General features: G+C 42.4%; 1 protein-coding gene across 1 annotated transcript in view; it reads right to left on the bottom strand.

Annotated features, from left to right (window-relative positions):
• LOC137324570 (echinoderm microtubule-associated protein-like 6) overlaps nt 1–26,389 on the bottom strand; it is a 436,862-nt gene that overhangs the window by 139,088 nt on the left and 271,385 nt on the right. Inside the window, exon 25 of the mRNA XM_067989009.1 lies at nt 19,128–19,259. Within this exon, the coding sequence (XP_067845110.1) occupies nt 19,128–19,259 (132 nt within the window). The remainder of the gene's footprint in view (nt 1–19,127; nt 19,260–26,389) is intronic.

Here is a 26,389-nt window from a genome sequence, read left to right as displayed (position 1 = left end):
ATTGGCAAAAGAACCAAAGGCAATATGAGGAAAAATGTTTTTACGCAGCTAGTGGTTATGATCTGGAATGCACTGCCTGAGGGGGTGGTGGAGGCAGATTCAATCGTGGCTTTCAAAAGGGAATTGGATAAGTACTTGAAGGGAAAAAATATGCAGGGCTACGGGGAAAGGACAGAGGAGTGGGACTAGCTGGACTGTTCTTGCAAAGAGCCGGCACGGACTCGACGGGCTGAATGGCTCCCTTCCATGCTGTAACCATTCTATGATTCTATGAAAAATAGCTGTTTTGAATCACATCTTGGGTAGAAATAATTTGAGTAAATAAACAGGTAACTTGCATTTTTGGAAAACACTTATCATGTCCTCAGGATGTCCCAAAGCACTTCACGACCAATGAACTACTTCTGAAGTATAGTCACTGTTGTTATGTAGATAAACACAACAGTCAATTTGTGCACAAAAGGGTCTTTTAAATGATATATGAGCTATCTGACTAGTTAATTGTTTTTTTTGGTGGTGTTGGTTAAGGAAAGAACACCAAGGCCGGGAATTTTTTCAGAGCTGAAGTGTGAAGAGGGAGCAACTCCGAGAGACTCGAAGCGGCCTAAGAGACTCTAAGTGGCCTTAAGGCGACATAAACAGGCTAGTAGATTGGGGAGATAAAATTTAATGTGGAGAAATGTGAGATGATACAATTTTAGGAGGAAGAATAAAGAGAGGACATATACATTAAATGGCAAAATTTTAAAAGGAGTAGAGTAACTTAAGAGTTTAGATACAGAAATCTTTAAAAGTGAGATGAAAAGATGAAAAAGCATATGGGATTTCAAGTTTTATAAATAAGGTTTTAGAGTACAGAAACAAAGATGGAATGCTAAACCTATACAATTACTGGTTAAGCCACATTTAGAATATTGTGTCCAGTTTTGGGCGTCTTACTTTAAGGAAGTAGTGTGTAGAAGAGATTTACTAAGATGATACCAGGAATGAAACGCTTTAGTTATGATAATATACTAGGGAAACTGGGGCTCTTTTAATTAGAACAAAGGTTAAGAGGAGATCTGATTGAAGTGTTCAAAATTGAGGGGTTATGACAAAGTAAATCAAAAAAAACTATTTCCACTGGTCAATGAATCAATAATTAGAAGGCATACATTTAAGGAAATCACCAAAACAACAAAGGGAGAGGTTAGGAATCCATTTTTATTTACACAGAGCATTGTTAGGACATGGAATGTCCCACTAGAAACAGTGGTGGAAGCAGAATCCTTAACAGCTTTTAGAAGGGAAGTGGAAATGGTAGGGAAATGGGACTAAGTAGATAGCTCTTTCAGAGAGTTTGCACAAAAACAATAGGCCAAACGGTTTCCTTCTGTGCTATAAAATTATATGATTCTAACCCTTATTCTTTGAATAGTGCCATGGGATCTTTTACATCCACCTGAGTAGGTGGACTGGTTCTCAGTTTAGTGTCTCAATCGATAGACAACACCTCTGACAACACAGCACTCCCTCGGTACTGCACTGAAATATCAGCCTAGACCACATGCTTTCAAGTCCTGGAGTAGGGTTTGAGTAATGATAATTTTTTCGGAGAAAGTCAATGCCACATTGTTCTAGAATCTGTCCAATGTAAACCAAATCCTCAGACTGAATTATAGCCTGCAAAGAAGTTTGACTGCTGACATTAATGAAGTGCTTTGATCAGCTAATCATCTAAGGATGACTGAACAAGGACACACTGACCTAGAAATTCGATTGCGCCTGAAAACGGGTGCGCAGGGGATGGGGTGCACTGTGTATACGCCTGTTCACATGGTCCCAGGGACCACTTGAAAGTGGTGCTGACAGTTCATTATAATGATTCAGGCTTGAAGCCAGTGTTACCTGCACTATTTATTGGCTGCACGCCTTTTTGGGGAGGCGGTAAAGTGGACGTCTCTGGCACCACTTAAAAGCAACCAGCACCTCTCAGATCATTCTCAAGAGGAGAACATGAGATATACACCTGTTGTTCTTCTGAAGAAGAAAGAGATTTTTTTCTTAAGTGCCTTTTCAAGTCATTTTGGCTTTGATTGACTGGTTTGAGAACCTGTATTTTGCATTCTGTTGAAATGATTCCCAGACTGAGTTTGGAACTAGAGGGAATATCCAAAAGCCATATTGTGGCATCTGTGCATTATACAGTGAACATAAGAAATAGGAGCAGGAGTAGGCCAATCGGCCCCTCGACCCTGCTCCGCCATTCAATAAGATCATGGCTGATCTGGTCCTAACCTCAAATCTAAAATCATGTCCAATTTCCTGCCCGCTCCCCGTAACCCCTAATTCCCTTTACTTCTAGGAAACTGTCTATTTCTATTTTAAATTTATTTAATGATGTAGCTTCCACAGCTTCCTGGGGCAGCAAATTCCACAGACCTACTACCCTCTGAGTGAAGAAGTTTCTCCTCATCTCAGTTTTGAAAGAGCAGCCCCTTATTCTAAGATTATGCCCCCTCGTTCTAGTTTCACCCATCCTTGGGAACATCCTTACGGCATCCACCCGATCAAGCCCCTTCACAATCTTATATGTTTCAATAAGATCGCCTCTCATTCTTCTGAACTCCAATGAGTAGAGTCCCAATCTACTCAACCTCTCCTCATATGTCCGCCCCCTCATCCCCGGGATTAACCGAGTGAACCTTCTTTGTACTGCCTCGAGAGCAAGTATGTCTTTTCTTAAGTATGGAGACCAAAACTGTATACAGTATTCCAGGTGCGGTCTCACTAATACCTTATATAACTGCAGCAATACCTCCCTGTTTTTATATTCTATCCCCCTAGCAATAAAAGCCAACATTCCATTGGCCTTCTTGATCACCTGCTGCACCTGCATACTAACCTTTTGATTTTCTTGCACTAGGACCCCCAGATCCCTTTGTACTGCAGTACTTTCCAGTTTCTCGCCATTAAGATAATAACTTGCTCTCCGATTTTTCCTGCCAAAGTGCATAACCTCACATTTTTCAATATTGTATTGCATCTGCCAAATCTCCGCCCACTCACCCAGCCTGTCTATATCCCCTTGTAGGTTTTTTATGTCCTCCTCACTCTCTACTTTCCCTCCCATCTTTGTATCATCTGCAAACTTTGATATGTTACACCCGGTCCCCTCCTCCAAATCGTTAATATAGATTGTAAAGAGTTGGGGACCCAGCACCGACCCCTGCGGAACACCACTGGCTACTGGTTGCCAGTCCGAGGATGTACCATTTATCCCAACTCTCTGCTTCCTGTTAGATAACCAATCCTCAACCCATGCCAGAATATTATCCCCAATCCAGTGATTCTTTATCTTGAGCAATAATCTTTTATGTGGCACCTTGTCGAATGCCTTCTGGAAGTCTAAATACACTACATCCACTGGTTCCCCTTTATCCACTCTGTACGTTATATCCTCAAAGAACTCAAGCAAATTTGTCAGACATGACATCCCCTTCGTAAAGCCATGCTGACTTTGTCCTATTAAATTATGTTTATCCAAATGTTCCGCTACTGTCTCCTTAATAATAGACTCCAAAATTTTACCCACCACAGATGTTAGGCTAACTGGTCTATAATTTCCAGCCTTCTGCCTAATACCCTTTTTAAATAACGGTGTTACATTAGCAGTTTTCCAATCTGCCGGGACCTTTGCCGAGTCCAGAGAATTTTGGAAAATTATTACCAAAGCATCCACAATCCCTACTGCCACTTCCCTCAAGACCCTGGGATGTAAGTCATCAGGTCCAGGGGATTTATCCGCCTTGAGTCCCATTATTTTACTGAGTACCAATTCCTTAGTGATTTTAATCGTATTTAGCTCCTCGCCCCCTAGAGCCCCCTGTTTGTCCAGTGTTGGGATATTTTTAGTGTCCTCTACCGTAAAGACTGAAACAAAATATTTGTTCAGCATTTTTGCCATCTCCATGTTTCCCACCATTAATTTCCCGGTCTCATCCTCTAAGGGACCTACGTTTGCCTTAGCCACCCTTTTTCTTTTTATATAACTGTAGAAACTCTTGCTATCTGTTTTTATATTTTTTGCTAATTTATTTTCATAATCTATCTTCCCTTTCTTAATCAATCCTTTCGTTACTTTTTGCTGTCTTTTGAAGACTTCCCAATCTTCTATCCTCCCACTAAGTTTGGCTACCTTATATGTCCTTGTTTTTAGTCGGATACTATCCTTAATTTCTTTACTTAGCCACGGATGGCCTTCATTTCTTTTACACCCTTTTTTCCTCAGTGGAATATTTTTTTTTGAAAGTTGTAGAATAACTCCTTAAATGAACACTACTGTTCATGTACCGTCTTACCCTTTAAACTATTTTCCCAGTCCACTTTAATCAATTCCGCTCTCATACCATCATAGTCTCCTTTATTCAAGCTCAGTACGCTTGATTGAGAACCAACCTTCTCACCCTCTAATTGGATATGGAATGTAACCATGTTATGGTCACTCATTCCAAGGGGATCCTTAACTAGGACATTATTAATTAATCCTGGCTCATTACACAGGACCAGGTCCAAGGTTGCTTGCCCCCTTGTAGGATCAGTGAAGTACTCTTCTAAAGGACTGAACAAACTTTTTAGACTTATCTAATTGCTTTGTGTGGTTCTTAGTTTGGAAAAATATCTCGTCTGCTTTTGACCTGAACAGTTGTAGTTTGAAGGAAAGATTGAAGAATTTGAAACTGCAAGTCTTGTGGGAAGCCACACGAAGGTGAATCAGTTTCGGTGATACAAAATGAATCTGAAGGCAAAGAAACCTATTGTATCCTATAATTGTAGAGGCTGCTTGGAGACAACAGTAAGAAACCTTCAGCTCCTCATAATTTGAGAAATCACCATCAATGTATGCCAAGAGAAGACAGCTATCTTGCATCCACTGTCTGGTGGGAATGTGAGCTATGCTAACTATTGTGTGTGCAGGATAGCATTATTTGACCAATAGCTGGGATAAAACCTCACAGTGCCCCACCTGCTGCTGGAAATGCATCAATGTCAGAGCTTCCTAACAAGGTTTACTGATTGAAAGAAAACAACATTCCTTATTACCCTGGTCTGAGATATTCAGGAAATCATAACTGTCTATTGGAGCCTTTTGAGTATGTTCAGCTTTCATTATATGGTAACTTTCTGGTAAAAGGTTTCCTTCAGAATTAGAGACAGAATCCAGATTATGAAATTGTTATGATTTTAGCAGCCATTTTCATTTCTTCATTGAATAGTAACTTTCGTTCTTTATGTCTCTTTGCATTATTTACATAGTGAATAAGTGACTGGTCTCTGCCAATATTGCTCTGTAATCTACTAGATGTGTGAGAGTTCCCATGATTGACTCATCCTCAGATTTTCCCACCCTCCCTACATGGAAATGCCTAGCCTCCATATGCCATCTTTTTTTTGGTGGCGTGGCTGAAATTAGGAGTTTCAAGCTCTTCCAGATTGGCACATCCTAAAAAACAGTAAAAGCATGCACACCAAAGTCAGGGATCTACCACACTGGTGAAATTGAGAAGAATATAATTGCAAACAAAATAATTGTGAAAATAGGGAAAGGCATACACATGAACATTAGTTAGGCATAAGTAAAAAAAAATGATCCATGATCATTTAACACAGAGGGTTGGGTGGAGGGAGAAAGCAAGATGATTATTGCACATAAGGGCCCGGAAATTGCTCATAAAATAATGGTGATGCTAACAAGGCTCACCGTTATTTCAGGGCAAATGGAAGAGCAAGTTTCGGCGAGCGCACATGCGCAGTCAAATGCAGAAATCCAGAAATTGCTCTACAATTTGCCCTGCTCATTCGAAAGCTGTGCAGGAAGGACAGCTCACCAGCTGAATGAATGGACCTGCGCAAACTTGCTCTGCTGCCCAACTGGAAACAAACTGACCTCTCCATAAAAAAGGTACGCTGGGTTTTTTAGGTCTAAACTAACTTTTAACAGCGTGTTAAGTATTAATGACTGCCAAATAACCTTTCTGGCACTGAAAGGTAATGTTTAAATATGTGGAATCTCATTACTTCCAATTTTAATTGTTGTTGGACATTTATAAAAAAATTTTAAAAATGTACAACTTTTTCTATCTGTCTCTTTTATCTGTCTTTTAATCCGATATTTCTTACCCTCTCTTTATTTTGCATTCTCTATCTGTTTTTACATAGAATTACATAGAATGTACAGCACAGAAACAGGCCATTCTGTCCAACAGGTCTATACTGGTGTTTATGCTCCAAACGAGCCTCTGCCCATCCTTCTTCATTGGGGTTGTTGAAACAGGTGGCTATAGAGATAGTGGATGCATTGGTTATTATCTTCCAAAATGCTATAGATTCTGGAATGGTTCTTGCAGATTGGAGGGTAGCAAATGTAACCCCACTATTTAAGAAAGGAAGGAGGGAGAAAACAAAGAACTACAGACCTGTTAGCCTGACATCAGTAGTAGGCAAAATGCTAGAATCTGTTACAAAGGAAGTGATAACAGGACATTTAGAAAACAATAATAGGATTTGGCAGAGTCAACATGGATTTATGAAAGGGAAATCATGTTTGACAAACCTATTGGAGTTCTTCGAGGATGTAACTCGTAGAATAGTTAAGGGACAACCAGTGGATGTGGTGCATTTGGATTTTCAGAAGGCTTTTAATAAGGTCCCACGCAGGAGGTTAGTGAACAAAGTTAGAGCACATGGAACTGGGGGTAATATACTGGCATGGATTGAGAATTGGTTAACAGACAAAAAGCAAAGAGTAGGAATAAACAGGTCTTTTTCAGGTTGGCAGACTGTGACTAGTGGGGTACCGCAGGGATTGGTGCTTGGGCCCCAACTATTCACAATCTATATCAATGATTTGGATGAGGGGACCAAATGTAATGTTTCCAAGTTTGCTGATGACACAAAACTAGGTGGCAACGTGTGCTGGGAGAAGGATGCAAAGAAGCTTCAACGGGATATAGACAGGCTAAGTGACTGGGCATAAACATGGCAGATGAAATATAATGTGGAAAAATGTGAAGTTATCCACTTTGGTAGGAAAAACAGAAATGCAGAGTATTTTTTAAATGGTGAGAGATTGGGAAATGTTGATGTTCAAAAGGACCTGGGTGTCCTTGTACATGAATCACTGAAAGCTATCATGCAGGTGCATCAAGCAAATGGTATGTTGGCCTTTATTATAAGAGGATTTGAGTACAGGAGTAAAGATGTCTTACTGAAATTATATAGGGCCTTGGTGAGACCGCACCTGGAGTTATGTGTACAATTTTGGACTCCTTACCTAAGAAAGGATATACTTGCCATAGAAGGAGTGCAACAAAGGTTCACCAGACTGGTTCCTGGGATGGTGGGATTGTCGTAAGAGGAGAGATTGAGTAGACTAGGGCTGTATTCTCTAGAGTTTAGAAGAATGAGAGGTGATCTCATTGAAACATACAAAATTCTTACAGGCCTCATCAGGGTAGATGCAGAGAGGATGTTTCCCCTGGCTGGGGAGTCTAGAACCAGGGGTCACAATCTCAGAATAAGGGATAGACCATTTAGGACTGAGATGAGGAGAAATTTCTTCACTCAGAGGGTGGTGAATCTTTGGAATTCTCTACTGCTGAGGGCTGTGGAGGCTCAGTCATTGAGTACATTCAAAACAGAGATCAATAGATTTCTAGATAGTAAAGGCATCAAGGGATATGGGGATAGTGCAGGAAAAAGGCATTGAGGTAGAAGATCAGCCATGATCTTGTTAAATGGCGGAGCATGCTCGAGGGGCCAGATGGCCTACGCCTGCTCCTATTTCTTATGTTCTTATGTTCATCTAACCCCATCAACATATCCGTCTATTCCTTTCTCCCTCATGTGTTTATCTAGCTTCCCCCTAAATGCATCTATTCTAGTTGCCTCAACTACTCCTTGTGGTAGCAAGTTCCACATTCTAACCACTCTCTGGGTAAAGAAGTTTCTCCTGAATTCCCTATTGAATTTATTAGTGACTATCTTATATTTATGGTCCCTAGTCCTAATCTCCCCCGCAAGTGGAAACATCTTCTCCACGTCTACCCTATCAAACCCTTTCATACTCTTAAGTATCTCTATCAGGTCACCCGTCAGTCTTCTCTTGAGCTCCAGCCTGTTCAATTTTTCCTGATAGCTAAAATCTCTCATTTCTGGTATCATCCTAGTAAATCTTTTTTGCAATTCTCCAGTGTCTCTACATCCTTCTTATAATATGGAGACCAGAACTGTTCACAGAACCAAGTGTGGTCTAACCAAGGTTCTATACAAATTTAACATAACTTCCCTGCTTTTCAATTCTATCCCTCTGGAAATGAACCCCAGTGCTTTGTTTACTTTTCCAATGGCCTTATTAACCTGCATCACTACATTTAGTGATCATTTAGTGAAATCTGTACCCCCGGATCCCTCTGCTTCTCTACTCTTGAGACTCTTAATTTCTAAGGAGCAAGTTGCCTGCTTATTCTTCCTACCAAAATGAACTACCTCATACTTATCTATATTGAAGTTCATTTGCCAAATACATGCCCATTCTGCAAGTTTATTAATGTCTTCCTGTATTTTGTTGCAGTGCTCCTCAGTATTAACTGTACCCCCCAATTTGGTGTCATCTGCAAATTTTGAAATTGTACTTCCGATTCGCGAATCCAATTCGTTTATGTAAATGGTGAACAACAATGGTCCCAGCACTGATCCTTGTGGGAACACCACTTCCCACCTTTTGCCAGTCTGAGTAACTACCTTTAACCCCTACTCTCTTTTCTGTTTTGTAGCCAGCTTGCTATCCATTCTGCTACTTGGGGTCCCCTGACTCCACATGCTCTGACCTTAGTCATGAGTCTATGATGCGGTACCTTATTGAAGGCCTTTTGAAAATCCAAATATATTACATCTACTGCATTACCCTTGTCTACCCTTTCTGTTACTTCTTCAAAGAATTCAATAAGGCTGGTCAAGCATGACCTTCCCTTTTGAAATCCATGCTGACAATTCTTTATAATATTTTCAGTTTCTAGATTTTTTTATTACATCTTTGAGTAAGGATTCCATTATCTTTCCAACCAATGAAGTTAAGCTGATTGGTCTATAATTCCATAGAATTGTTCTATCTCCCTTTTTAAATATAGGAATCACATTAGCTGTCTGCCAGTCCTATGGCACTCTTCCCTTTTCTAATGTATTTTTATATATATGTAACAGTGCCCCTGCTATCTCATTCCCTAACTTCTTTCAAGATGCACGGATGCAATCCATCCGGGCCAAGGGTTTTATCCTCTCTAAGTTTGATTAGTGTATCAATTATCTCCCCCGTTTTTATCTTAAATGTCGTTATGTCTTTTTTGATCTCTTCTTCTATTGTCATGCCCACCATGTTAGTCTCCCTGGTAAATACTGAAGCAAAGTAATTATTTAATATTTCTGCCATTTCGCTGTCATTGCCTGTGAGTTTATCGTGTGTATCCCTTAGTGGCCTTATCCCTATCCTGATTTTTCTTTTGTTATTTATGTGTCTGTAGAATACTTTACTTTTTCTTTTTATATTCCTTGATAATTTAATCTTGTAGTTTTTCTTTTACTTCCTAATTGTTTTTTTGATTTCTTTCCTAACTTTTTAATATTCCCTTTTGTCATCCTATTCATTGTTGTCTATGTACTTAGTGTGTGCCTTTTTCTTTAGTTTCAATTTTGCCCTTATTTCTTTATTCATCCATGCTAGTCTGTTCTTGCTTTTTAGTGGGATATATTTCTCCTGAACTCTATTGATCACCGTTTTAAATGTTCTCCACCGCTGTTCTATTTTTTCGTTCGTCAGTAAACTTTTCCAGTTTATTTTCCCTAGTTCTACTCTCTTCCCCTTAATTCATCCTTTTTCTAATTTATTACTTTGTTCTTTGTCTTACTTATGTCCTTTTCAATCATTATCTTAAACCTTATTATGTTGTGATCACTATTGCCTAGCTATTTCCCTATGCTTCTCTTATCTGTTCTGGTTCATTTCCCATTACTAGATCCAACAGTGCTTCCTCTCTTATTGGGCTTTTTACATACTGGGTAAGAAAGGAGTCCTGCACACATTGTATAAACTCCATTCCCTGTACCCCTTTACCTTCTTGCCAGTTTATTTGGGGGTAGTTAAAATCTTCCATGATTATTATTCTATGTCCTTTACTCATTTCACATATTTGCTTACATATTTCTTCCTCCACCTCCTTTCCACTATTAGGTGGTCTGTAGTATATCCCTATTAGCGTGATTGATCTTTTATTTCAATCCATATGGATTCTGTTTCTATCCTTCTGTTAATTATGTCCCTTTTCTCTACTGCCATTATGTTATCTCTAATTAGTACAGCAACTCCACTTTCTTTCTTCCTTCCCTATCCTTTCCGATTATGTTATAACCTGCAATATTTAGTTGCCAGTCCTGTTCTTTATGTAGCCATATCTCAGTTAGTCCTACTACATCTGGATCCTCACGACGGATTATTGCCTCTAGTTCCCCCGTTTTATTTTGGATGCTGTATACGTTGCTGTACAGGCAGTTTAATTCGTCTTTAATAGTTATTCCTTTTTCTTTATTTTTAACAGTCTTTTTATATTTCTATTTTAGAATTGTATTTGTTCCTTGACCGTTTATATTATCTTTATTCCTTACCCTGGACTGACCTTTACATTGATCACCTGTTTCTTTTATCTTTAGGCTTTTGTTATTGCTACCTGATCCCTCCCCCATCTTGCTAGTTTAAAGCCTTATCCACCACCCTATTTATCCTTTCCGCTAGGATTCTGGTCTAATTCCGGTTCAGGAGGAGTCAGTTCCAGCGGCACAGCTCCTTTCTGTCTCAGTACTGGTGCCAGTGTCCCATGAAATGGAACCCCTCCTTCTCATACCACTCTTTCAGCCATGCATTCATTGTTCTGATCTGCCTATCCCTATGCCAATCAGCACGTGGCTCGGGTAGTAATCCTCAGATTACCACCTGTCAGGTCCTGCTTTTTAATTTGGTTATTAGCTTTTGTTATTCCCTTAACAGGATCTCTTCCTTGTTCTTTCTTATGTCATTGGTGCCGGCATGGACCACATCAACTGGATCCTCCCTTCCCTTTCCAAGTTCCTTTCTAGTTGCTCCGAGATGTCCTTTACTTTTGCACCAGATAGGCAACACACCCTCCTGAACTCTCGGTCGCAATTGCAGAGGACACTATCTAGCCCCCTGATTTTAGAATCCCCTATGGCTACAACCTTTCTCTCCTGATCCTCCCCTTCTTTGACTGCCTCATGTTCCACGTGCCATGGTTAGCATTGTGGGCATCCTCCCTGTAGTCTTCATCCTTATCCTCACAGGTATCAACTAACTCGTACCTGTTGGATAGGACCAGCGTTTGCAGGCCCTCCTTTCTCTGCCTCTCCTAGGTTCCCACTAATATGCTGACTAACATCCCCCTCCCTTATGTGTCAGAGTGTCTCTAAGTCGCACTCCAGCTCAAAGACTTTGAGCTCCAGTGTCACAAACCAGAGACATTTACTGCAGATGTGGCAATCTGGGACAGTCTCGCTGCCCACAAACGCCCACATATTGCAGCCCCGACACACATCCTGTACTGCCATGTCTAATTTTTATTTGTTAATTATTTATCAGTAGTTTATTTCTAGGACTAATAGAATCACTTGAGGTCTAGATTAAATTTAGTAAATGGATTTAGCTTGAATTTGAAATAATTAATAATTACTTAATTTTTTTTAATGTAAGTTTTAAAAGTTGATAGATTAGTTTATAGTCCCTTAGCTTAAATCACATCTGGATTTTACATTGAATTTACTGTTGTAGCTTTCACTTCCTGGTTCTGACTGCACGGCTTGTCAAGGATACTTCAAGCGATTGGTTGAGGGAAGTGAGAGATCCTATCCCCGCTCTCACAGCTCAAAGAAGCCCGGGAAAGGACGCTGCACTTTTTGCAGCTCACCATTAGAGGAAGTTCCTGCATTAGTGAACCAGATGGGCTTTTACGACAATCCGGTAGTTTCATGGCCACCATTACTGATACTAGTTTGTGGGTGAGTTTATAACCAATGAGCGGTAGACGATGTTTGTTTGCCACTCATCGCAATTTCCGGGCCAAGATCTTGTGAGGTGATACATATTTGAATTTAAAAATTCCTGATATTTATGTGATTCAAACCCAAGCACGTGTATACCTCCCAACTTGAAGGAGAACTAAATTTTCAAATGGTACTCAAACATGGTAGAACTTACTCAGTCCTATACCTCTTCATTTCATAATCCATTTATTGCTGAGTTACAAAGCATAAAAGCTGAAATTTAATCTACTAGCTGGCAATTGATTTCTATGATTTAATCACCAATCCATTCATTTAGTCTGCATGCACTAAATCCAAATTTTCTGTTGAAAATTCCTGTTATTCTCATCTGCTTCTAATCTTGTCCATATTTCTGCAATCATCTCTTTCCTGTTGATTCATAGTACATCTTTACTCAGTGCCTTTTTATTTTGCTTTCTCTTTCAGTTTGTTTCTGCCATATTTCATTTGTGTTTCTAAATCCAACAGTAAAATGTGAACATGCTTTTCTTTAATGGAATATATGTCAGAGAAGGTTCACAAAAACTGTATTTGTTAACCTTATGCTGGTATGCTCTAGTTCCATTAAATTTAAGATACCTGCTTTAACCCATTTCTGATGTTATGCCCAGGAAGCTGCCTTCATTGGCAGCATACCAGGTCCACGGAATCAGGCAGGAAGGCCTCAGTGTAATTGGCTCTGAAATCCTGATTCCATGGGAGGCAAAATGTTTACATTTTTGGAGGCTGTGCTACTAGTCTGTGCTGGTCTTGTTAGTGCCTGGAAAAAATATGATGATGTATTATAATTTGTTTCACAACAAATTTCCCATGCTGATCTGCAGTGCAGCTCCTGATCTACTGATTACCCATTTAAAGTGGGTGCTGGGAGGCCAGCGAGGTGTTCTTTACAATTAAAGCTAGGTTGCCATGTTTGTAAAAGTTGCATTTTGACTTGACAAACAACTTTGTGCATAACAGATCATGCACTTACTCATTTCTGGTGCTTGCTGCTGTCTTTCTGCAATTCAGTATTCTTTTTGTGTATATTTCCAAACGTAGAATTTTCCAGCCACCAGGTGTCCCTCTATTGGAACTACACTATGTTCAGCATGGGTATTCATGCACGGTTCCCTCCTCAGGTACTATCTGCCGTTCGGTCCATCGTACCTGTGCCGGCTCTTTGAAAGAGCTAACCAATTAGCCCCACTCCCCTGCAAATTTTCCCCTTCAAGTATTTATCCAATTCCCTTTTGTAAGTTATTATTGAATCTTCTTCCACCACCCTGGCGGGCAGTGCATTCCATGCACTGCCCGCCAGGGTGGTGGAAGCAGATCATAACAACTCGCTGAGTAAAAAAAATTCTCTTCATCTCGCCTCTGATTCTTTTGCCAATTTTCTTAAATCTGTGTTCTCTGGTTACTGACCCTTCTGCCACTGGAAACAGTTTCTCCTTATTTACTCTATCAAAACCCTTCATAATTTTGAACACCTCTAATAAATCTCCCCATATCCTTTTCTGCTCTAAAGAGAACAACCCCAGCTTCTGAAGTCCCGCATCACTGGTACCATTCTAATAATTTCGTCTGCATCCACTCCAAGGCCTTGACATCCTTCCTAATGTATGGTGCCCAGGAATGGACACAATGCACCCTTGAACCCTCTGCCCTTTCAAACGACCACACCATCTCCAACCTCTCTTTACTTTTCAAAGTCCTTGAACGTGTTGTCGCTTCCCAAATTCGTGCCCATCTGTCCCACAATTCCATGTTTGCATCTCTCCAATTAGGTTTCCGCCTTGCCACTGCACTGAAATGGCCCTAATCAATGTCACAAATGACATCCTCTGTGACTGTGACCATGGTGCACTATCCCTCCACATCCTTCTTCACCTCTCTGCAACCTTTGACATGGTTGAAAGAAAGAACTTGCATTTATATAGCACCTTTCGCAACCTCAGGATGTCCTTTTGACTTGTAGTCACTGTTTTAATGTAGGAAGCGTGGCAGTCAATTTACGCACAGCAAACCCTCACAAGCAGCAATGAAATAAACAACCAGATCATGTGTTTTAGATGTTATTTGTGGGATAAATGTTGACCAGGACACCGGACCAACTCCCTTGCCCGTCTTTGAATAATGCCATGGGATCTTTTACCTGAGAGGGCAGTCAGGGCCTCAGTTTAATGTCTCATCCGAAAGATGGCACCTCCGACATTGCAGCACTCCCTCAGAACTGCACAGTAATGTTAGCCTGGATGAAGTGTACAAGTCTCTGGAGCTGGGCTTGAACCCACGACCTTCTGACTCAGGTGAGAATGCTACCACGGAACCACGGCTGACACACACCATCCTCCTTCAACAGTACGGTAGCATAGTGGTTATGTTACTGGACTAGCAATCCAGAGGCCTGGACTAATAATCCCAGTAGTCTTGAGTTATAATCCCGCCAGGGCAGCTGGGGAATTTAAATTCAATTAATTAAATAAAAATCTAGAGTTAAAAAAAAACTAGTATCAGTAATGGTGGCCATGAAACTACCGGATTGTCGTAAAAACCCATCTGGTTCACTAATGCCCTTTAGGGAAGGAAACCTGCCGTCCTTACCTTGTCTGGCCTATATGTGACTCCAGACCCACAGCAATGTGGTTGATTCTTAATTGGCCTCTGAAATGGCCTAGCAAGCCACTCAGTTGTAAAATCTTGCTAAAAAAAAGTCATAATAAGAATAAAAGCGGATGGACTACCCAGCATCGGACCACTAGGCACCAGACACGACGAAAGGCAAACCAAGCCCAGTCGACCCTGCAAAGTCCTCCTCACGAACATCTGGGGACTTGTGCCAACTGTCATAGCAGCTTGACATAGCCATATTCACAGAATCATACCTTTCAGCCAACGTCCATCACCATCCCTGGGTATGTCCTGTCCCACCAGCAGGACAGACCCACCAGAGGTGGCGGTACAACGATATACAGTCAGGAGGGAGTGGCCCTGGGAGTCCTCAACATTGACTCTGGACCCCATGAAATCTCATGGCATCAGGTCAAACATGGGGAAGGAAACCTCCAGCTGATTACCACCTACCGTCCTCCCTCAGCTGATGAATCAGTCCTCCTTCATGTTGAGCACCACTTGGAGGAAGCACTGAGGGTAGCAAGGGCACAGAATGTACTCTGGGTGGGGGACTTCAACGTCCATCACCAAGAGTGGCTCGGTAGCACCATTACTGACCGAGCTGGCCGAGTCCTGAAGGACATAGCTGCTAGACTGGGCCTGCAGCAAGTGGTGAGCGAACCAACACTGAGGGGAGAAACCTACTTGACCTCGTCCTCAACAATCTACCTGTCGCAGATGCATCTGTCCATGACAGTATTGGTAGGAGTGACCACCGCACAGTCCTCGTGGAGATGAAGTCCCGTCTTCGCACTGAGGACACCATCCAACGTGTTGTGTGGCACTATCACCATGCTAAATGGGATAGATTCAGAACAGATCTAGCAGCTCAAAACTGGGCATCCATGAGGTGCTGTGGACTATCAGCAGCAGCTGAATTGTATTCCAGCACAATTTGTAGACTCATGGCCCGGCATATTCCTCATTCTATCATTACCAACAAGCCAGGGGCTCAACCCTGGTTCAATGAGGAGTGTAGAAGAGCATGCCAGGAGCAGCACCAGCCGTACCTAAAAATGAGGTGCCAACCTGGTGAAGCTACAACTCAGGACTACATACATGCTAAACAGCAGATGCAACATGCTATAGACAGAGCTAAGCGATTCCACAACCAACGGATCAGATCAAAGCTCTGCAGTCCTGCCACATCCAGTCGTGAATGGTGGAGGACAATTAACCAACTAACGGGAGGAGGAGGCTCTGTAAACATCCCCATCCTCAATGATGACGGAGTCTAGCATGTGAGTGCAAAAGACAAGGCTGAAGCGTTTGCAACCATCTTCAGCCAGAAGTGCCAAGTGGATGATCCATCTCGGCCCCCTCCCGATATCCCTTGTCCATTGTGGTCAAAGTCACCATTGCATTGAGCTTCTTTGCCACTAGTGACATTTTCCACATTAGTCAGTCATCCATATTCTAATGCATAAAGCAAATGACTGTAGCCTTGTTTGCTGGGGCAACACATGTCACCTTCCCCATGGGAAGGAGGGAACAACAAGGTCCAGCACTTCTAATAGATGGCTGGGTTTCCAAACATGCAGGGCCTCATTGATGGCACTTATGTAGCCATCAGGGAGCCTAACAATTAACCCATGGCATATATGAATAACAAAGGATTCTACTCCATCAATTACCAGGTGGTCTTAGACCACCAAAACAAAATAATACAGGTAATTGCAATATACCCCAGCAGCAAATGCTTATCTAGAGCCAATCCATGGTGCCATAACAATGTGAAGAAACAGAAAGAATGGATGGCTGATGGGTGGTCAGGACTACCCCTTGCTGCCCTGGTTTTTAACCCCACCCATACTGGGTGAATCCTGGTGGAACATACAATCAGTATGTTAAAGTAGCACTTCAAAGCCTTGATAGATTAGGTGGGGTTTTACTCTACAGCCCTGAGAAAGTATTGACCATCTGCATTTGCAGCATAATTTTGTCTTTCATAGAGCTGAACGCATGCAGCCAGAGGGGCTGGACAGTGAACATGCAGCCGTGGCTTCAGAGCAAGAGGAAGGAGAAGGAGGGAATAGGAGGAAGGAGAAGTGGTAAAGGCTGAGCATAGCCAGGCAAACTATTACATCAAGGAGTGATTGATAGTACTTTCAGTTAAAAGCAGCCCATAAGCCCTGACCTGAAGAGTCCTATGGTCTCCTTTGTACTGCACTTGCCCAATGCGAACATGCTGGGCCAAATTCTCTCCTATTATCCCTACATGTTTGCCCCACCATCATGATGGGTACAGTAGTGTGGTGGTTATGTTACTGGACTAGTAATCCAGAGGTCTGTACTAATAATCCAGAAAATGTGAGTTCAAACCCACCATGGTTTAGTTTGAGAATTTGAATTCAGTTTTTAAAAAATCTGGAAATAAAAAGCTGGTATCAGTAAAAAGTGACCATGAAGCTATGGGATTATTGTAAAAACCCACTGGTTCAGTAATGTCCTTTAGGGAAGGAAACCTGCTGACATTACCCGATCTGGTCTACATATGACTCCAGCTCCACACCAACGTGGTTGACTCTTAACTGCTCTTGCAAGTCACTCAGTTGTAACACCACCTTCTCAGGGCAACTAGGGATGGGCAATAAAGACCAGTCTTTTTTTTTATTCGTTCATGGGATGTGGGCATCGCTGGCAAGGCCGGCATTTATTGCCTATCCCTAATTGCCCTTGAGAAGGTGGTGGTGAGCCGCCTTCTTGAACCGCTGCGGTCCGTGTGGTGACGGTTCTCCCACAGTGCAGTTAGGAAGGGAGTTCCAGGATTTTGACCCAGCGACGATGAAGGAACGGCGATATATTTCCAAGTCGGGATGGTGTGTGACTTGGAGGGGAACGTGCGGGTGGTGTTGTTCCCATGTGCCTGCTGCTCTTGTCCTTCTAGGTGGTAGAGGTCGCGGGTTTGGGAGGTGCTGTCGAAGAAACCTTGGCGAGTTGCTGAAGTGCATCCTGTGGATGGTACACACTGCAGCCACTGTGCACCGGTAGTGAAGGGAGTGAATGTTTTGGGTGGTGGATGGGGTGCTAATCAAGCGGGCTGCTTTATCTTGGATGGTGTCGAGCTTCTTGAGTGTTGTTGGAGCTGCACTCATCCAAGCAAGCGGAGAGTATTCCATCACACTCCTGACTTGTGCCTTGTAGATGGTGGAAAGGCTCTGGGGAGTCAGGAGGTGAGTCACTCACCGCAGAATACCCAGCCTCTGACCTGCTCTTGTAGCCACAGTATTTATGTGGCTGGTCCAGTTAAGTTTCTGGTCAATGGTGACCCCCAGGATGTTGATGGTGGGGGATTCGGCGATGGTAATGCCGTTGAATGTCAAGGGGAGGTGGTTAGACTCTCTCTTGTTGGAGATGGTCATTGCCTGGCACTTGTCTGGCTATGTCCACATCCCAGGAATGAATTAAAAAAAACATTCATATATCCTTCTGTTGGGGGCTAAACCGCACGTCTCTCTAGAATTATCACTTGCTCCAAGGTGCTCTATAGGTTCCCAAAACTCTCTTGCATGCCCATGCAGATGTCGGAGATGCACTGATCAATGTTCTTTGCCATTAAAGGGTTCTTAAGGGGACCACTGGTGGCTGCTCCACAAAAAGGCCACAAACCTATTAAAAAATATATTTTAGTGGGGTCAGTAGGAGCAGCAGAATACTGTGACCCACTGCCATGCTCTTGCTCCAACCCAGCCCCAACCTGCCAGCCAGCTGACTGATTTCCTACCCTCCCACAACCAGCATGCTTGAGTGTGGGTTGCTGATATTACCGTCTCCCTGAAAGGTTTGAAATGAAATAAAGTACAGTAGGTACTAACGATCTAGGAATGTATGAGTCGTAAAGGGTATGAGGTCTCTGCAGAAACAGAAAACTGTAGGGCTGCAGCTTCTGATTCCTAGGGAATGCTGGGCCATTGCAAGAGGGAACAGTTCATTAAACTACCTTAAAATTACATCTCACTAGTGGCACTCATCCTGTCACAAATACTCATCTGGCTCTCATATTTGGAGTGCTACAGTGCTTAAGAATTAAGCAGTAGTCTGGATGTGATTTTATAGCTGATCCTAATCCTTAAGTAAAATAAAATGTCATTAAAATAATATATTACCCTTCAGTGAACATCCTTTACGCGTTACATCTCAAAAGGAAATAGGTTTAAATCTAGTCACTTTGTATATTAAGAACTGACATACCACAATAAGTTTCACAAATAGAATTTTTATGAGCGTTTCTTTAAAGTTTCAATTTTGTAAAAAAAAATAACTTGCTAACAATGATTTTTAAAAGATTTACAGAAAGAATTGAAAAAACTTGAAGAATAACATTTCCTTACCTCTTACATCCCAGTCTACATGGGTAATGTAACTAGAAGCCCCTTTACATATGCCAACTCTTTTACTTGAAAGCACATTGTAGATGTCCACAAAGTTGTCATGGGAAGTTACTGCCAGGTATTTCCCTGCATCTGGGAGCATAATAAATGTGCGTCTTTAAAAAATATATAGTTATTAGTAGTCACACGCACAGGCAAAGAAAAGTGAATTTTTAAGCTGGTATCGTTCTGAAGACTTTAACAGCTTGATCTTATTAAGACTATCAAACAATTATGGGACAGTAGCATAATGCACTGACTCATTGTGCAAGAGAACATAGGAATGTACACAAAGGTAAGTGGGAAAAGAACATCAAGCCCACTCACCTAAACATGATACAACCACGCATACAACTGACCTAACTCCTAACCATACAATCTCCTGGGACAGGCAAAAAAAAACCTGTGAAATTCCTCTCTGACCACCTAAGACAATCAAGTAAAGTTCCAGGAAACTGCGGTCCACATAAATCATCAGAATCGCAACGACTAGCAATGGTGAGATTGCAGCTCTTCCCCAAAAAGCAGGTTCTTACTCTCAGCCAAGGTTCGGGGTTGGCATGAGGTAAGGTGCCTCCCCACAAGCTAGTCACTTCCGGCTGCTCCTCCTATTGACTGGCCTGTCACCCTCCTTATTGAAGAATGGTGTGCAACACAAGATAATCTTTAAAAAAAAGCTTGGGAAGATATAAATTAAAACACTTAAAATACAATAAAATAGATTTGTACCAATGCTCCGATATGGACTTATACCTGCAATACCCCAGGTGTCAAATTCATGGTATCAACTGGGCTGTTAGAGAAAAAGAATCATTCTCCACAGTAACACAGAGAAAAATCAGAGGGTAGGTGAATCCTACCATTCTCTTAAGTAGCCTAGTGGTCAATTGCAAAACAGCACTGTAGACACATTGGCCTAGATATTCGATAGCACCTCGCTCATTTTTCAGGCGGAAAACGACCGCCTAAGAATCCAATATGGCGGGCCATATTGATAATTCAGAAAGTATTGAGAAACTATAGATAGCAAAAGTATGATAATTGTTTATAAATCCCACACACTACACACCATTCCCATTGAGATGGACAGACACCTAGCATTATGGCCTAGAAATTGGTTCATGCCAGCCTGCTGGCATGAACAGGGTACAGGGAACAATCAATCCACCGGAAATGAACAGCACCTTACCCACAGGATACAGAACTGAAGTCAATTGAAATAAAAATAGTACTCAATTCTCTTAAAGTTCATGACCAATGTTGTGAAGCGATAGTCAAAGCAAATAGGGTATAAGGTTGCACTGCCAGGACAAATTAATATAAAACAAAACACTCTGTTTTGTCATTGTACAAGACTTTGATTAGGCTTCACTTAGAATACTGCGTCCAGTTTTGGTCCCCTCACATGGTGGGTGATATAGATGCTTTGAAAAAGCTTCAGAGGAGGTCCAGTAGAATGATGTCTAGCTTAAAACACCTTAGTTATTCAGATATGCTTTAAAAACTGGGTCTATTTACACTAGCGACGCTAGGTCGATCTGTTAGAGGTGTTAATGATAATGAATGAGCTAGATATTTTGCATGAGAAGATTTAGGAAGGAACAGGAGTCATGCGTACAAGTTACGTAAGGGCAGAACTAGGTTAGATGTCAGGAAGTTTTTCTTTTCCCAGAGGACAGTAGACTTATGGGGTTCGATGTTACCAGGGCTGCGGGTTCGCGGCGGGGGGGCTATTGGGCGCGTGGGTAACGCGCCCGGTGAAATTAGTCTGCCCCCCGCGCGATCGCAGCCTAATTGCATCCACTTACCTGGTCTTCCGGGTTCCCCACTGCTGATCTGCGCGTCGGGCGGACTGCGCATGCGCAGTAAGCTCTGTCAGCTGGAGAAGCTCTATTTAAAGGGGCAGTCCTCCACTGACAGATGCTGCAACAAATAGAAAAAAATTACAGCATGGAGCAGCCCAGGGGGAAGGCTGCTCCCAGTTTAATGATGCCTCACTCCAGGTATCATTAGATGGGGTGAGGAGGAGGGGCAGGACAGAGATCTTCCCCCCGGCGGGCGGGAGCAAGCGGCCTGCCTCTGCCACCAGGAAGGCCTGGCTTGAGGTGGCAGAGGAGGTCACCTTCACCACCAACATATCGCCCACCTGCATACAGTGCAGGAGGCGCTCCAATGACCTCAGTAGGTCAGCCAAAGTGAGTACACTTACTCATTCCCTACCCTCCGTCTGCCACATCACCGCCCCCACCCCACATCTCCTTCTGCACTGCCAACATCACTCTGTCACATCACCCCTCATACCCACTCAAACCTCATCCTCATCTTACCTGCACTTACTCACCTCACCAGTACTCATCCTGCCACTACCACTCAACCCAATCCTCATACAATCTCATGGCTCTATCTCATATTCACCCTCTCGTGCATCTCTTTCACAGTCAGCCTCACTCAGCCTGCCGCTACCTGTGCTGCAGCCACAGGGCATGCATCACATATGTGCAGTAGGAAGCGTAAGGCAAACGTGTCGTGAGCATGAAGGGGATGCACAAGGGTGTTTGAGGGTTTGTCATGGTTTTTACTCATGTTGAATTTCTGACCAACTCACATTACATATTATATTGGCACCACTACTGCCACGTCTTTGCGAATCTTGTCTGGTTTGTGCAATAATGCCCTTTCCTGAGGATCACAATGAAGACCCACAACTGATGACACCCATTGTGTCACTGCAGAGTGGTGTAGGTGTATTTGCAGGGCTCTTTTGTGGAGACGTCGGCGATGTCCCCGGTGGTACTCTGGAAGGATGCGGACGAGAAGTTGTTGCGGGCAGTGGTGACTTTGACAGTGACAGGTAAGAAGATGGTGCTCGGGCCAACTGGGAGCAGCTTGGCATGATGGAGGCTGCAGATGTCCACGACTACATGTCGAGTGACTCTGAGCCTCCGTGTGCACTGCTGCTCAGAGAGGTCCAGGAAGCTGAGCCTCGGTATGTGGACCCTGTGGCGAGGGTAGTGCCCTCTGCGACGCATCTCTCTCTGCAGTTGCCCTCCCTCCTGCTGTGCAGGTGGATGTGTCACAGCACTCTGTTGTGGAGCTCCACGTGTCAGAGGTGGACGGCATGGCCGGCGAGGCTGGTGATGCTGTTCGCCCTCCGAGGAGGTCATGACTGCAGCTACGGCGGCCCCCATCCGAAGATGTACATCTGAGGGGGTCTGCAAGGTAGTTACATGTCTCTGGACCCTGGGGTAAGTGTGCAAGTTGGTGAATTTGATTGTCAGGAGGAGGGTGGTGGAGGCCAAACTTTGTCCCAAGTGACAGAGTGGCCTCCTGCAATGAGTGAGGGTCTCCCCCCACCACCTGTCAAATGGACCTTTGCAGTTGCCACAGGCTGACAGCTGCAACACGTCCATTTCAACTGGGAGTGTTTCCCCCAGTATGGGAAACAGTCCCAGTTGTTTGTAAAATCCTACCCCTCCTCACATAATCCCTTAATCAGGTCTGTTAATGACCTGAAATACCTAGATAAATATTGTTAAGTGGCATCCCGCTGGCTTTAATTGCCTGCGGGATTCCCACCACCGGGGGCTGCGCGCGCACGCCGGCGCGTCTGTGGGGAACCTGGAAGTGGGTGGGTTGGAGCCGGGCTCCGGACCCGCTCCGGGATTCCCCGATTTTCGGAGCCCCCCCGCCAGGAACGCACCCCATAGCGGGTGCTAAAATGAAGCCCAAGGAGCAAGTTGCCAGCTCATGCGGTAAGTGCTGATTTGCTGCATACCTTCAAAAAGAGAGTTGAACCAGTTCCTGGCTGTGGCGGAGCTTACGGCATACAAAAGGTAGATGGAATACTAAATAATAAAAATTGTGGTCATTATGGTCTCCTAAACTAGTTTTGATCACTTAAGGAGATCGGAAAGGAATTTTCCAGATTTTCTTTCCTTAAATTGGCCATGGGCTTTCTTAATCCTTGTTTTTGCCTTTGCCAGGAGATTACATGGTTGTTGGTGGGTGGGGTTGTGAATCATGATGCTTAAGGCTGCCTGACTGTGTCAGACAGGCTCGTTGGACCGGCTGGTATTTTTCTGTCCATCATTTTCGTATGGTTGTATGTTTCAATTATTAGGAACTGTAAACTTGAATTTTCTGCTTTTAGATATTTGGGAGTTATCGCCCTGTTTTTAAAAATTTTAAAGGCAATAAATTGAAATGATGCTGACTTCTGTTTTCTGCTGGATATGTTCAATAGGATTTCATTGGCATCAGTGAATTAAGACTTTAATTAGGACTTTAATATCGCTCATTTTGCAGCTTTCAAATGACTAAACAACCACTTAACTAGTCGAGTAACTGGCAATATCGTTCATCCAGCCATAGAGTGGTAAAATGAGCAGAGTAGTGAAGCCATAAACTGCAGTTCACAAACATGTTCACAGAAAATCATGTTTCTTTAGCCATGTAGAAAAACAACTATTTTTTTGGAGCCAGAGGGTGGCATGGGACAATATCTTTGGGGGTACTTTGGGACTTGTCAAAGGACTGGAAATGGAGAGAGAGCTGGAATTAAGATTACGACCTCAAGAAGATCACTAAGTTGCGCCTAATGACTTTACAGCAATGTTTATTCAAAAGGCAGATATGGAAATGAAAGTCAAATATGGATAACAAGTTGCAACTCTTTTGTTTCCTTTTTTGCTGTGTGGGAACTGAAAGGGAACTGCTACAGTTGGATATTAATGCATAGCTTTGTCATTTCTCTTTATGAAAGAACTATGAATGAATGTCCAATTGAAGTATAACATTTTCTTGACATAGTGCGGCAGATCATATATGGATAGCAAATAAAGATTTATTTTCCCAGTAAAGCCATTGAAAGACAATTATGAATGACTGTCCACTTGTAAAATCCCACTTTCTTAAAACAGGGTGGAATGTCATACATGGAGGGCAAGTTCAAACATACCCTTGTCATTCATTTATACAAATTAAATTTAAAAGTAAAATTCTAGGTGCATAAGCATTCTGTCAAAAGGTCACTGTTCTTACTTTTGTCGGGAAAGTTGCCATTTAATGCCAGGGTGAGAATTGTACCTAGTGGTGAACCAGTGCCGCGTCTCCTTTGCAGCCTGTGACTGCATTTTGTACCTGCCTCTTTTTGATATTCCTCATTTTAGGGGAGCATCTAGCAAAAGGGCACCTCAGATGGTCCTTTCTCAAAATCCCACACTACTATTTTAATTTTTTTATATTTTATTAATTTCGCTCTTTTCCTCACATCATTTATTTTGCCCGTTTTGTTTTTTTTTAAACTTTGTTACACCATATCTCTTTTTTCATTATTTTGTATATTCAATCTTTAATTGTTTTATTGTTTACATTCAGCATCGCTATTTTCTTATCTTTCATTGTTTTTATCATTTTCATTTAAGCTCATCTGCTATTTTTATACACTTTGGATGTTGCATTCTTTCTGTTTATTCTCTCTCCCTTTTTACTGTTTTCCCTGCTTCCTTTTTTTGCAGAGAGACAGACTTTCAATTGCATCCTCCCTCATCACTATTGAGTGACATACTCCAGGCCCATTCACCAAAAAGCAAAGCATCTAGCTTAATTGCATAAAAACAGAAATGGCAACAATATTCAGGTCTATTACTGATAACATAATCCTCTGAATGAAACTGTTCTTACTGTCTTGCTCCGAGCAGTTAAAATTACAGGCATCAAATCATTGGAGTACTTCTCTCTGCAGCACTACCTCTGAATCACACACAGGACATTATGGACAAAGACCCCCTGGTCCATTATGAACTCCTGAACATTCATTCCATCAGTATTACAATGCTACTTCAACATAACTCAGGCTGTGTAGGTGAGAAAAAAAACTTTACTGAGCTTTCCCTGGAAGCTCAATGACAAGTAAAAGGCTTCAACAACTTTATGTTGTCTTTTAACAAAATTATCACTGTTAGTAGATACCTTTAAGAACATTACCATTGTTTACTCAGTTGTATGCTACTTTTAATGTACACCCTCAATGGTTATGTTTTACTTCTGGGGAAAACATGTAACTGATTGTGCTTAAAAATGTGTAACAGGAATTTAGAAAAAAAACCTCAAAGGATAACCTTCTCCCCCCCCCCATTTTTCTACAATTTTCTCTCCTCCCCTCCTAAAGGTGTTGACTCCTTGTTGGGGTATGGTTCCAGTTACCAGTTACTGGTAACTCAATTCAATGGCTATTTCATTATGTGTGATCTCAGACAGTGTGTGCTGTAGACTATGTAACCACAGGAAAGCATCACAGACAAGCCAAATCCCATCCTTACCTGAGATCCCCACAAATGCACTTTCTAGTAGGAGTCAAGGCAGAACAATCAGAAGCAGGAACCTTGGAGTGTTGAGGCTAATCGTAACACTGCTGCACTGGCTAAGATCAGTTGAATCAGCTGACCAGGAATATAAACTTGTCACTTTCCTGATCGATATAGCCCAGTTACAAACTGGAATAGAGTTTCAATTTTCCACCTGGGCATAAAAGTGGCGTTGCGGATCGACTGCCTGTTATAGAGACCACTCAATTTGATTTCAGTGGAAATAAAAATTGGGCGGATTCTATAATGGGTGGCCGATCTGCAATGGCAGTTTTATGCCTAGGTGGAAAATTAAAAATCTACCCCTCTGACTTATCCATGAGTCATTGTGGAGCCCCTTTTTGGTATTTTAAGGCTTTGAAATTGTTCTTATTACAAGCCAGCAACAGATGTGTGCCCCTGTCCATGCTCAAAGTAGCTAGTTAATCATATTTCACTGATGAACAAAAAGCAAAATACTGCAGATGTTGGAAATTTGAAAAAAAAATAGAAAACACTGGAAATACTCAGCAGATAGAGAGAACAGACAAGATATATTGCGGTTTAAATTGGATAAAACCTCGAAAACGGGCGTGGGGATCGCAATCCGCGATTAACCCGTGCCAATTCATTGCGTTTCAGGCAGCATGTAAAAATGGTGCTGCCTGCTGATTTCCATGATTCCTACGTGCACTACCTGTACTGTTCATTGGCTGCAAGTGTCAGCAGGGTGCCTGATATTGTGAGTGGCTAGCGCTACTTAAAAGCAGCCTGCACCTTTTAAAGGGGAGGTGCATTGTGGCTGAAAGAGTGGTGGGAGTCCTTTGAAAACTGAAGCTGATACTTTGAGGAATGGCTCAACATGCGAGAGACCGTGCA

The sequence above is a fragment of the Heptranchias perlo genome, chromosome 8 (assembly GCF_035084215.1).
Source record: "Heptranchias perlo isolate sHepPer1 chromosome 8, sHepPer1.hap1, whole genome shotgun sequence".
Lineage (NCBI taxonomy): Eukaryota > Metazoa > Chordata > Chondrichthyes > Hexanchiformes > Hexanchidae > Heptranchias > Heptranchias perlo.
The sequence above is the reverse complement of the archived record's forward strand: the minus strand, read 5'-3'. Positions and strand labels throughout refer to the sequence as shown.